This window comes from Trichoplusia ni, chromosome 12 (assembly GCF_003590095.1).
Source record: "Trichoplusia ni isolate ovarian cell line Hi5 chromosome 12, tn1, whole genome shotgun sequence".
Classification (NCBI taxonomy): domain Eukaryota; kingdom Metazoa; phylum Arthropoda; class Insecta; order Lepidoptera; family Noctuidae; genus Trichoplusia; species Trichoplusia ni.
In genome coordinates this window covers 1,616,607-1,630,230 of record NC_039489.1, presented here as the reverse complement: position 1 = coordinate 1,630,230, position 13,624 = coordinate 1,616,607, and the positions used below count along the sequence as shown (strand labels likewise).

The following is a 13,624-nucleotide window of genomic DNA, read 5'->3' as shown; positions in this document are numbered from 1 at the left end:
TTTGTGAAGGCTAACGCTAACCAAGTTGTTTTATAAGAAATTAATGTCATTTTATTAGATTTCAGTGACCGCATCACAAGTTTACGTATAAGTGACACTGTTTTTAGAAAACCGATGCAAGGAATTTTGATCCCGTTTTCTCGAAAATAAAGCTTTTCATATAAAACTTGTCTACTTTTATTCTTATAACAAACACATAAACCTAAAAGTCAACCAAAACAAGTTCCCAACCTCGCCCCGATCTGTCAAACAGTGGCATAGACAAGGCAGTTCGTTATCCAAAAAGATTTAAATGTAGAACATGAGATTTAAACGTCCGCAGAACTAAGACCGATAGCTATTAAGAGTCCGATAGTTATCTCTGGTATAGAATAGCATTCCATAATCGGAACACTGTCTATTCGTAACCAAATTAGGAGCGACTCGTCCTTTGGAATACAAATGCAATAAGTTTTTATGTAACGACGCGAAGTTATGTGAACACGTAAAAGTCGTTAACTCCATTACATAAGACTCAGTTTTGTAATCCTTACGTGTCCTTAAACGGGTTAAGTTTTTACGATGTGAGGCAAAGGAAAGTCTGTACAGCCTAGGTCAGGCTGTTTGTTTTACGTTACGAGTATGTTGGTTTTAAATTGAGAATTGTGGATGCATTTGTTTTATGTAATTGTAGGTCTGTAGAAATAATGTAATATTTTTATCTTTTAGTTCATGGCTATGGTATTTTAAATATCAAATGGGCTGGCTTTGAGAGAAACTACATTGATTTATATACTTGATATTGATCTATCATTTCTAAAACACGAAGATGTTCTCTGCAATTAGTCTTATATTTCATTACAAAATATTTTTTTGTAACTTTGTATCGAATGGCACAAGATTGACATCAGCAAAGTAAAGGTTTTATGGATGTCGATGATGACTCATTAAACGATTTATTACCAAACGATCTTATCGAGGTATTTTCAAAGTTGACAATCGATAAATTACGTACTTTCGTTTTTATTTCAAGCCGTTAAAGGGCTATTTAAGTTTACATGTAAAACCTGTTTAGTACCTTTCAAGTTAAATGTGTATTAAAAAGTTTGTAACTAAAGAGTTTTTAAGTAAAGAGTCTGCGTTGAAAGCGGTTCTAAATAGAAATAAACGTCATTAGTGTCATTAAATAGGAAAGTCGGATATTCCGAAGCGAGTGGCGTCAGTGGCATGTAGGATGGGTGTCAGTGTCATGTTCGGGTCGTTCACCTTGACTCCAGGGAAGGTTATCGATAAGCGAAGACTGACAGCTCGTTATCAAGTCATTGATCGGGATTACAACGACTGCCGAGTGCCAATACGCACAGATAAGATATGGCCAACTCTATGACATAGTTCGATGTTCAAATGAAGTTTGACATAAAAAGAGTATACAGTATTGATCGAATAAGCTTTTTATCTATTCTGTTTTATTTCATGTAAGTACTTGTGTACGTGCAGGTTAACAACTGTTGATAAAAGATGAGAGAAATGTATCTAATATTCAATGTATTATTTAAAATAAAGAAGTCCTTTTTTGTGCCTGTTGATCTAAGTAAGGTCTAACTTAGTATTTCAACATCGGAAAGATGTTGGTAAAGCACTTATAAAATGAAAAATACAACTATAACTTAGTATTTTTTTTATCTTTTTGCAATTTATTTGACTTATAACCTTACACAAAACAACAAAGTCACAAAAATATACAATTACAATGATTAGCTGTAACATTTCCGAGTATTTTACATTCGGCTGAATGCAATGACTCAGTGTTACGAGAAATTCGATCGATATAAAAACAAAGTTTGCAACATTTTTATTTTGCTCTTATTTAGCAAAATGATGTAATTTGTAATGTATATGTACAAACAGTTGAATAACGATTTTAGTAGGTTTAGTTTCGAAATTCTAATGTTGCAATAAGTGGCCGTATACTGAAAAGTCATATTCTAAGTTGGTGTTAAGACTTTATATTAGTTTAAGTACATATATCCCTTTAAGAATAATGTAGCGAAACATGGTATACATCGAATATTCCCTGTAGTATTTTCACTGTTTAAAAAATCTTGTGTTGCTTTATTTTTAATTCCAGTTGCAAGTTTTAAAGGCCGGAGTACCGCCGGATATTGTCTTTAACGTTGATAGGAATGTGTTACACTCAAAAACAACAAATGTTTTCTCTAGCCTCCATAATAACAATTATTACTTTAATCGAAGCCTCTAGCTGTGTGTAAGCATGAGAATCAGTACTGGCTCCTGATCAACTTACCTATGTGTCCTGTATGTTGAAAGTTGGTAGGCGCACTAATCATCGACCTGTCTATTCTCCGGCGCGTGCGCTGCGCCTGCGCCGCCGGCTGGTAGCAACACGCGAACCATTGCAGCCAAATTTCACTGCCGGTGCTTGCCATTTCTAATGTCCACAACACACGCGAGTCCCACTTAACAAAAATCGAAAAAAGAACGAATAAAAACTATATAATACTAGTTTCTATTTTCCGCGCGAACGTCGAACGAAAATTTTGAAATGTCAAATTTTAAATTTCGTATTCGATGTTCTAGTGACGCGCACTGGCTGCGCGGTGGACGAGTCGCGCACTGAACACGTCTCGAGGATGAGTGCTGTCAACGCGAGCGACGTCACTGGTGCTTAGAACAAGCCGATAAGTTTGATCGCATGATTCCCAGCTGACATCTGAAAGAAAGAAGTATTTATCAGTGATGCTAATGAGACAAATAAGTTAATAAGTACATACACAAACAAATGATCCATAATAATAAGTTTTTGTCCACTAATGATGATTACACGAGCGTTATTTCCAAAATTAGCGAGTCAGCTAATCACATGTTTTTGTATTTCCCAAATTACATTCTTAGGAGAAAATAAACGTTCATTATTGTTGATTGTCATTTGTTAAAAAATAAGCAGCTTTATTTAAAGTTATTCCTGAAGCGATGCTTTTGAATTTATATTCTCGAAACGATGCATCTGCTTAAGATGACAAGCCGGCCTAAGTAAAAGTCTAGAACAAACTTAGCATAATTTCTATCAAGAGGCCTACATTTTCTCGAGAATTTCCTCATCACATTAGAAATCTATCTTCCATTGCATCAAAGCACGCTAATCTATAATTTATTACAAGTTGTTGAGATTGAATCAGGAACGTGACGCAGAGGTTGCCTTTATGAAAAAAACGAGAAAATAGTGAAGAGTGCTAACGTGCATAATTTCTTTAACATTTTTCATAATTTTTGGCATAGTTTTGCTGACCAACTGACATAAATTAAACCAATTTTAATGTTAATAAATTAACAGAAAATAAAAATTAAACAGTTTTATGAATCCCTAAATGTAAGTTAAGTTAACTTTAAGGAAGCCCACGTTCAGGTATTTGTATCTTCTTTACAGAATACAGTGTCAGAGAGAGTATGACACTTAAAAGGTGGCATAAGTGTTTGAAGTTGTCGTATTCCATCAAAATAATTTAAAAAATACGCTCCAAATAAGTTAAGTTTTTACACAAATACTAACGTTTATCTTAATGATTCATTTTACATTCTGAATAATAAATTAAAGATATCTTTTCTTTAATACGTACTTAATGTTAAATGTAAATACGTCAAATGTAAAAATACCCAGTCGGCTGGTACTGAAAATTGATGTTACACTTTTCCGAAGTGTGTGAAAACAAACTTCAGTCAAGGAACTCATTACATTGTTAATATTAGTATAATAATAGTAAGTAACAGCTCAATGAATTAACGAATGGTCGGAACGAAATTGTCTAAAACACAACTAATTTATTAACTCCCTCTGACAGCAATTGTCATTTTTAGCAGTATACCCCGCCGCGTCTGCTCATGATTAAGGACCGATTGGGTCCGAAACCAGTCGGGCTACCCCGATAAATACGCGTGAGTAAACTGTTACATTATTTAATAGTATACGTAAAAAGCCACGGATTCTGTCAAAAATCTTTGTCTCAACGACCTGTTTAAATCCAGGGCTAATAGATCTATACAACAAACAAACAAACAAAAGAAGCTAGAGACACGTGAACGAACACGTTTTAGTAGAAAAATAACAAGGAAAATCAACATATTATTTACAATTGTGAAAGCAGAAGCTGATGATAAGCTATATCTGATCTGTCAGTTAATCAGTCAGACCTTAGATCAAAAGCACGTTTGATAGCATTATCCTTTGATGTGGATCACCGGATGTTATGACGATAATAACGAGAGGCTTTTAATGTGACTCTCAGACTACTCATCCATTTTGAAGTACACGCGAATTTTGCGGAAAGGGGAATCTTTGATCCTGCAGATATTCTTGTTGATTTTGATTCTAGTACTAAACTGTAACTGTGCAAACTTTCTCTAGTGACCTAATTGTATGTCACCTGTAAATAAATGACGTAATGCAGGCTAATGAACATACTTTTTTGGCCAAGGAACTGTAAACCTATCATCAACGTGAACACAAGGTTATTGGTATATCCCCTTATCGTGAAATGGCGCTGATGGAATCCACCCTTATAAATTGTAAAGAGGAAATGAAATAAAGAAGTTGTTAGTTTTGAATTGAACTCAACCCTCCACAAGTTGTAGCTTGTGGGGTACAAGCTACAACTTGTGGAGGGTTGAGTTTTAAACAGGAGGGAAAAAAGAAGTATCTCATCACAAGTTTTAAACTCACACTTCCCTTTTTTCCATCAATCGCTATTTTCTAAACAGTTTATTCTTGGAACTAGCTAGGCTCGGATCAAGCATCCTTCCTTTTTTAGCTGTTTATAGCTATAAACCGCAATTCTCGGACCAAATCAAATGAGGTTGCTGTTATGGCAAAGAAACATCTTAGACGTGTTATCTGTAACGTACGTAGACAAACCGGTCGAAACCGGATCGTCGGATGGTATACTTGACATATCAACATTTTATAGAAGCAATAGTATTAAAATAGTTTCTATTGCGAAGAGGAGCGAGCAAGTGAAATTGTATGCAGATTTAATTAGGCAAGTTTAAATGTTTGAGCTGATTGAGTGGGGTTTATTGAAATCTCGTTCTAACCTCTTTAGTCCGCTGGCTCAGTCAGAGCTTGCGTTAATTGCATAGACCTGTTGGAGCAAGTTGGACTCGCTCCTTGAACCCAGAAGATCAGACAGTACGTCTGAAATTCTTAAAGTGGATGATCGAAGTGCAATAGATTCGACTGCTATAATGAGTATTAAGTAAAGATCATAAGAATCACAAATTAAGGCCTTGCATTTACATTGCTAAACATAAAATGCAATTTCTCTAAAGCCTAAACACAACAAAGAGAATTTGATCCGAAAGCTATCCTAAGACAGGCCTACATAACATTATCTATCTTTTATGTAAGTCGTTTGAGTTTATCGCTCAACAGACCGCCTTATCCTTGTGTCAGGAACAAGTCTTAAGAACAGATAATTCTGACAAAACGTCAGATAACCTATCATTGTTAGAATTGTCACACGAAGCCCGTGTTTGGTGAGTGCACGTTTGGTATGAGAAGAGTATCCGAACGTAATGTCCGTCATGCAGCCTTCACGCAATGTGTGCGAGATATCTGCGTTCGAGTGATGGTTATCAGATTGTCTGTCATCAGAGCTGTATTGAATAGGGAACATCTGTTAAATCTAAGTACAGGATTATGTTTAAAAGCTATCTTTGATAACGTTGTTGCTAACTGAAAAAAAGAAGAAAATTTATATCAGAAAAGATGTGGAAGCTAAAATGAGAAAAAAATAGCTTTTTATTTCATAGTGATCTAGTTTGCGAATTAAGATTAACATAGGATATTGAGTAGTAGGTTAGAAGGATGAAAATAAACGTGACCGTTCATAGGTCAAGTTATAACAGTTTAAAAGTACGAAGTCTGGCCGAAAGGCTACATTCGATGTAGGTTTAGCCGCAGACACGATTCCTCAAGGCAAGCAAAGCTCTCTCAACTTAATACGTTTGCCCCTGTTTTAGATACATTCAAACGGTTATAATTATGACCGTTACTTTAATAATTCGACTAAATGTCAAACTGGTAAAAACAATTTTATGGATTTTAGAGCAACATTTTCATGACTTAAACTTAATTTGTTAAAGCTCTTCGTCGTTATTTCAAAGCCTTAGAAATTTCGTCAATTGAACACGGTTTAAAAAATATCAGTCATTCAACACACTTTTATCAATGCTACTTTAACAGAATGAAATGTTGAAAAGTTAACAGCGCCATAAGCTATTTCTAGTAAACGTGAAACTGTGTTAAGCGTATGCTGCGCGCCCCGCTGGCCCACATTATATCAGCAACTAACAAAATCCGCTCGTGAACAATTTGTAATAACGTAAAAAGAGAAAGGATTGATTTATTGTCATATTTATAACAGACGCCATCTTGTTTGTGGAATCTTTCGCGCCATTTCCTTATTATCTATTCAAATACGTCCAATAAATAAGACTTGATCTTGATTGCAGTGAAAAGCGATTAAAATTGTTGGTCTGACTGATTAAGTGCTACGCGATTACATACCTAGTGTTAGAAAGATCTCAAATAAATGCGACTGGAGTGTGAAATGTAACGAGTGCGGTTTTATTTGTGAGATTACTTTCGACTGAGCGTCAAGCAAGACATTATGGCACCGTCCAAGATTTAAAAGTACAATAATGATATAAGTGCCTCATTTCTTTTAACATCCGTACTAAAGCCAAGTCTGAAAGTGGAATAAAAACAACTTTTATTATTGAACTCTGATTACATAATCAGAGCACAGTGAAATTAATTGACAGATGTTAAATAAAATACGATGTCAAAAGTTGAGAATCGAATTCGAAAAACAGCTGATAAAAAAGTTATTTAATTGAGTTTATGGCGTTACTTTGTGTCACCTAAGTGAGCCTGGGGACCACTTAAAGTGAAAATTACACTTGTAAAAGCGTGTCAGCTTAATACTTATAATAGAGCTCCGTCTCTTTTCCACAACTTAATAATTTTACTAAGGAGGTGGCGGTATTCTCCCTGGTGTTAAAACCTTTTTGGTTGTTGTTATTGGTGAAAGTAATCTGTGCAGTGAAGCGTCACTGGCCTGTGATAGGGAAAGTACTGCAGTCGTCGCCGAGATAAGGTTACTGTTTTGCGTCATAGATGTCTCTTTATCAATAATTAATTAAATGAACACGATAGTTACCGTGTAATCTGTGTGATTGAGATATTTTTGCAGTTCAGTCGTTAAAGCGGTTATTTATTTCCTATATTTTGATCAATCCGGTTCATTTGCTTACGTACATATATGTAGTTTGGAAAAAGTAACGATAAAAATTATGATCAGTCAACATTAATTCTTTATTTTACTTTATAGTATAGCCGTCAAAGGGCTAGATGTAAGAACGAAAAATAGATAGCTTAAAAAAATAGTCCGTTGAAAAGAATTTGTTTTTTTTTAGAGAAGATTTACAGCATTATACAGAATCACCGTATTAAAAGAAGTCAGTTTAGTTATTGATACACAAACAGTACTAGGGGCAAACAAAGGCAAGCGGGTCGTATGATACGTATTAATTAAGCTGTAAACATACCCATGGTTCTAACACTTGGATTGGATGTAGTTAGTTCTAATTAAGCTGATTAATTAAACAGATGTCGCTGCTGAACCGATCTAGCAATTAACCAATGTTTAAGGAAATATTTGACAAATAATGTTGGTTTAATTTTGTCCAGCTGGTAGTGCTGAGTTAGTAAATATTGTCCTAATTATAAACTCAGTAAATGATGTAGGTTTGACTAGAGGTAAATGATTGAAATTGACATTTTCTAATTTGCGTGTTGTTATTAACAAAACGGTTAATGGTATTGGTGGTTGGAGGAATTCGTTCGACATCAAAACACAGATCATTTTCCAATTAAAAGCTAGCATTTTCAGCGCAACCATTTGGAAATTTTGTCTTGAATTTTTCGCTGAGAAAATCGATGAGCTTAATTCTCTAATGAATTCCAACAGATCATTGAAAAAGCTGCCCTAACTGCTTTACTTTTAAGTTTAATATTTCTTAGTTTAGAATCTTGTTTAGACCGTTTCCGTACACCAAGGACATGCTACGTCCCTACTAGAACAATATTGACCAATCGTGGCGCCGTCACGAGCGACCGACCTGTCGCGACCTTATTTCTATTAGTCTTGTTTAATCGATAAACGCTTTCGATTTTATGCCTTTTATCGATTGAACGGTGTCACGTTAACGTAACGTTGTTCTTAGAATTTGGTTTTGTTTTAAATTTTAATTGTGTTTCGTTTCGGTCGTTGGTTTGGTTGAAACAGTTTTTGGTAGAAATTTAAATAGTTGCTCTCTAGTTCACATTTTAAACGAATATTGGCGCGCTAAGAATTAAGAGGACATGTTGCGCCGACCCCAAATAATAATTTGGATAAGGGCAGGGGAATGATGATTGGCCGCTAAAACTTATTCGTCATAATGATGTTTTACTTCCAAAGGACATGAAACTGATATTGACGAATTGATTTTGATTTTTAGTTATAAGTATGTATTTGTGTTGCCGCTTCAATTTTTTTTTGGATTTGTTTATAATTAATTCAGGGCATTATTTACAGTTTTCTTTTTCGACTGACGATTCTGTACGTAGGTATTTATATGTGGTTATCATTCATTAATTGCAAATGCTACTAATAAGTTGTGAGCTTATTCCAAAGTTAATAAATTTATACTCATTAGCAGTTGTTATATGTAAGTGACCGTTCTCTTACGGTGTTATTGGCACTTAACACACTTAGAAAAATGATATAGCAATTATCGCAATGATTTGTTCAAAATTAACGATTAAAATAAGAGATTTAAATTTTCTTGTTTTTTTCAAGACGCTGCATTTTCTTTTATACAGACAGTATTGTTATCGCCGACTGTTAGGCAGTACGAAGTTCGCCAGGACAGCCAGTATAAACTATAGATGTATTACTTCATTATTTACGATGGGTAATGTATAATGGTTATAAGTCACAGACTTGGAAATTCCTAGTTATGATACGAGTAACAGGAATTTCTATTTGTGATGACCTTTTTGCAGTATTTTAGACTTCAATGGCTTATTCAACTGGTATTTATAATTTTCCATTCAGTTCAATCCCAATGTTTGTAAGCGTGTTAGCGCCGGCTTTCTCAAATCACCACGTACATTATTTTTACACTGTGTCACCTAACTTAAACTTAGCCAGATTATATTTCCAAATAGGCAACTGTTGAGTAAACCGTTCGCTCAATCATCGTGCTGCGACTGGTCGCCGCGCTCTCCCAACGCGATTATAAGCCTTATTATCATGTAATTAAAGACTACAGAAATAACGATAATTTAGCTTCCTTCGTACGTTTTCAAGGGCAGGAAAACCTTACCGAAAACTTCTTTACCACCAGCTAGTAAGTAAGATATAAAAAGCTCCAGTCATATCTAACGGCAGCTAGCAGCCATCTTAATAACTGGTTTCCGTCCTTAACCGTAAAAGTTAATTAAACCGCGGAATCCAAAGCAGGTTTACGTGCTTCAGGCTATTTGCCAAAGGGATGCGAGTACTTTGTGAATACAGATTGTTGGAGATAAACGAGAATATTTTGTAGAAGGATTTCGTGATTACATTTACATTAATATTTATAAAGCTTTTTACAACTTGTTTCTTTTCTTTGCAATGGGTTAAACAAAAGGATCTATAGCAGACATCAAACTTGACATAAATATAGAGACCTAGATAGCACCAATCCTGGGTAGTCAAGGATTGCAATTTGTCATCTAATTTGCTTAATTCGATGCACGCGCTTATAATTAATACGTATATCGCGAAGAGTTTTATAAACATTCCTCACATGCACAAAAAAATTACATCCACACTAAGAATGAGCATTTGCGGATACTACAAATGATCGGACCCATGCCCGGATCGAACCTGCTACACGTTGCAAAAAATGATCATAGCAAGGTTCCATTCAGATATTGCTCAAATTGCAACTATCCAGACACCTGTACAACGAGATTTTCTTTAAGGAAAATTAAGTAAGAACTGAACCCAAGGCTTGTAAATATAGCAGTCACATTTGACCACAAGATAACGCAGATTTAAAGGATGGTAACTTAAAATCAAAACAGTTGGCAGTTTATAACTGTGTCGAACAAAACGTATGAGAGGTGAAGCACCTGTCTGAGTCACAGGCGTTCGTGCGGCTTCGGCCATCTTCGGCAAACATCGGCAGGATTCGGACATTTTCGGATGTCTACAAATCGACGTATAGCTGTATTTGTTTAGAATAAAGTTTTGTTGCGTGAAGTCTGTTCAAATAATAATAATTTGTGTAAGGTGTTAGCAGAACGTTACAATTTTTCTTTACATTTTTTATATTATAATATATTATATTTTTTGATTTATAAGACGTTATTGTCGTTATCACGAGTTCGAGGTGAATATAAGCTCAGACCGCATAAGTGAATCGAACACAGGTTAAGCTACACTTGACGCAATTGGTCCGTAGATGAGTGACCATCTTTGTCATAACGTCTGACAACCAGTCTAACCATGGGGTATTGTGTTGCCCAGGTAACTGGCTTGAAGAGGTCAGATAGGCAGTCGCTCCTTGTAAAGCAGTGGTACTTAGCTGAATCCGGTTAGACTTAAAGCCGATCCCAACATAATTGGGAAGAGGCTAGGCCGATGATGTTATCGTCGTTATCACGTCAAAAAATAGCTAAAATATTGTTTGCTAATTGAATACAGTAAGTATATCTTATTTTGTACACAATATGTTTTCAAGTTATTTATCTGATAATGGCTCGGCATTGTAATATTTGATTGTGTAACGAGACCTTAACCTCTGTCTTAAATGGGCCTTTATGTTTCGCGGCCATTTCTAAATGATATCATTTACAAGGTTATTTAATTCAACTAAATTATTAAAAGTTTCAATTAATTTGTTTGAATGTTAATTTACAATTTTTTTTTTTTTTTTTTTAATTTACAGTATAATAATATGTATTTTTGTTCAACACGTAACTATATTATTGAAATTAGATTGTTGACCCTTGCTAAGTAGTAACGTTATAATCCGAATGTAAACTATTCTATGTTATTATTAGATTTTCCTTCAGTTTACGTTATAATGTAATATTTTCTATAATAGTGACACTTCTCATACACCGCTACGTACGGTCAGAAAAGCAAGGCGCTAAAAACAATTACGAATTGCAATTAATGTCTTACAAACTATTATTATTTACAGTTTCTTCTTAATTAGGTAAATGCCTTGTAATAATTAAGGACTCCGACTCCGGTTGCAACGAATTTAATTCTTGTGTCACGGTGATTCTCACAAACATTCAAGTCACAAGCACGAATTTGTATATAAGACCGCCAGACTCAGGACAAGCATTCCAGGATCGCACAAATACTTTGTACTACGCGGGGCTCGAACCAGCGACACGTCGCGTTTAGAGGTGACCTCAACCACTTCATGGTTCATGCCTTCTTGTTGCTATCTGTACTGTGTACATTCTCCTGTGGCTCTCACGGTACATATGGGCTATATTGCTATAACAGTCTAACTCAGATAAACTCGCGATACTGTGAGGTTCACAGACAGTCACTGCTATATTTACGACGCATTCTAACGATAATGTACTTAAATACAATCGTTTTATAAAAGGAACATACATACATAGATACATGAAATAGTTTTTAATAATAATTATAGAAGTACTCTATTACTGACGCCGAATTACTTCTAGGCTAAGGATAAAACTGTCCTTGAGGCAGGCCAAGAATTAGACGGATTGACAAGCTCGATTCTTTCTCGCGAAACTGGCCCCTTTTAGTCATATACCGGAACAAATGAAAGGACAGAGGATGGAGGGAGGGAAATACTAATTATAATACTTTAATGCGTCAACTACTGATGACATGTGATGTTTATCGTCAGACTCCAAGTTAACAGTGGCATGGGTTGTGGAGTTTGGGGACTTAAGTTATTTGCCATTGGAGACTAAAGACTAGTATCCCTTGTAAACTTATGGTGACAGGTTTGACTATTATACAATCAATATGTAGGTAGGTACCCAATAAATATTTCTGTTTTCACATAAAGTTCTGACAGGTGTCAAAGTTCGTAGTACATATGAATACAACTACCAGTTTTACATGTATTCACCATAAAAAAGATAGAATTTATGATGAAAAAAACACGCATAACTTACAAAAAGAGTATTCATTTGAAAACGTTCTATCGATTTGTCCATGTTTCGAATTCAGAATCGATAGAACGCCATTGAAATTTAAATATGCGGGCTATCAAATTGACTGTCGATACACGGGTGATGGTCGACCCTGACATGGCGGGAAAATGATGCATTTTATTCTACTGAGACAAACTTGATGCTTTCGATACAATATTTAGACGGTTTTCTTCAGTAACGGCAGACGCACAACAGAATGTAGCCGCTCTCTCCTGTCTTTGACACTTTTAAGTAGAATGTGGGGAAAAATAGACATTTTAGATTTTCACTTGTGTACCTAAGCGAAAATTAAGTATGTAATAAATGAAATTCTAAGTGTATTTTTTATGTTTGGATCTCTTACAGACCTTTGAGTATGAATGTTTCAATATCGAATTCGTTTTGCAGTTGTTCCTGTATGCCAATGCAACTTCTTATTTAAAGTGAAGATAATTCTATAAGGAACTTGTATGTGAAGGTCTCATTGCGTGACAAGTCAACTATTTAGTCCAAATTGTGATCAGCGATGGGTTCATTGATACCTATTTTTTAGTCCTCGGGCCTCTAAATCTGCGATGCGTGTTGGTTTCGAGGACAAATCTTAATAGGTGGTCGTGTCTCACTCATCAAGAAAGCTTTGTATTAAAACACAAAGCCCTCGTGATACCTATGTCATCGAACCCAAGTGTTGCTAAATGCGAGAAAATATTCGTACACTGTCAGTAGGTCCCTACGAGTTTTTTAGATTGTAAAATACCTGAGTCGCATCATACCAGTTACTTGGTAAAGTGAGACCAGACTTTACATAAGCTTTGCTATCTTATTTGCCACTTTCCTTAACGTTAGCTGTGATGAGTAACAACTATTACAGACCTGTGAATAAACTTGCTGCTAAAAACTGAGTTGTCTAACAAATTAGGGTTGCCATGCGTCCGGGATTCCAATTATTTGTCCGGGAATAAGAGGGTATCCAGGGAGCGTAAGGGCCTGAGTCTCTAAAAGTGATGAAGTACCCTACTTGCAGAATAAATGATTCAATTTCATTTTATTGAATTCCAGTCCGGTTTAAAAATATTTCATGAAGAACTCACCGCACTACCGATCATGGACTCCGGTTGGCTCGAAAATAAGTCGGGCGATCCCGATAAATACGCGTAAGTAAATTGTTTTCAATAATTAATTATGATGAGGCCCCACGATAATAACTATAATGTCAGTGTTTCACTTTTCGACTCACACTACACTATGTACTGTAAACTCCTACTTATTTGTTTGCTTACTTTGTTGTTAGACAAAAACATAGCACCAAGTCTACACTTATAGTTTTATTATAAACAAAAA

General features: G+C 35.3%; 1 protein-coding gene across 1 annotated transcript in view; it reads right to left on the bottom strand.

Annotated features, from left to right (window-relative positions):
* The window catches only part of LOC113499202 (CDC42 small effector protein homolog), a 35,462-nt gene that overhangs the window by 10,433 nt on the left and 11,405 nt on the right, over nucleotides 1-13,624 (bottom strand). The window contains exon 2 of the mRNA XM_026879579.1: nucleotides 2,285-2,710. Coding sequence (XP_026735380.1) covers nucleotides 2,285-2,426 — 142 coding nt within the window. The 5' untranslated portion in view covers nucleotides 2,427-2,710. The remainder of the gene's footprint in view (nucleotides 1-2,284; nucleotides 2,711-13,624) is intronic.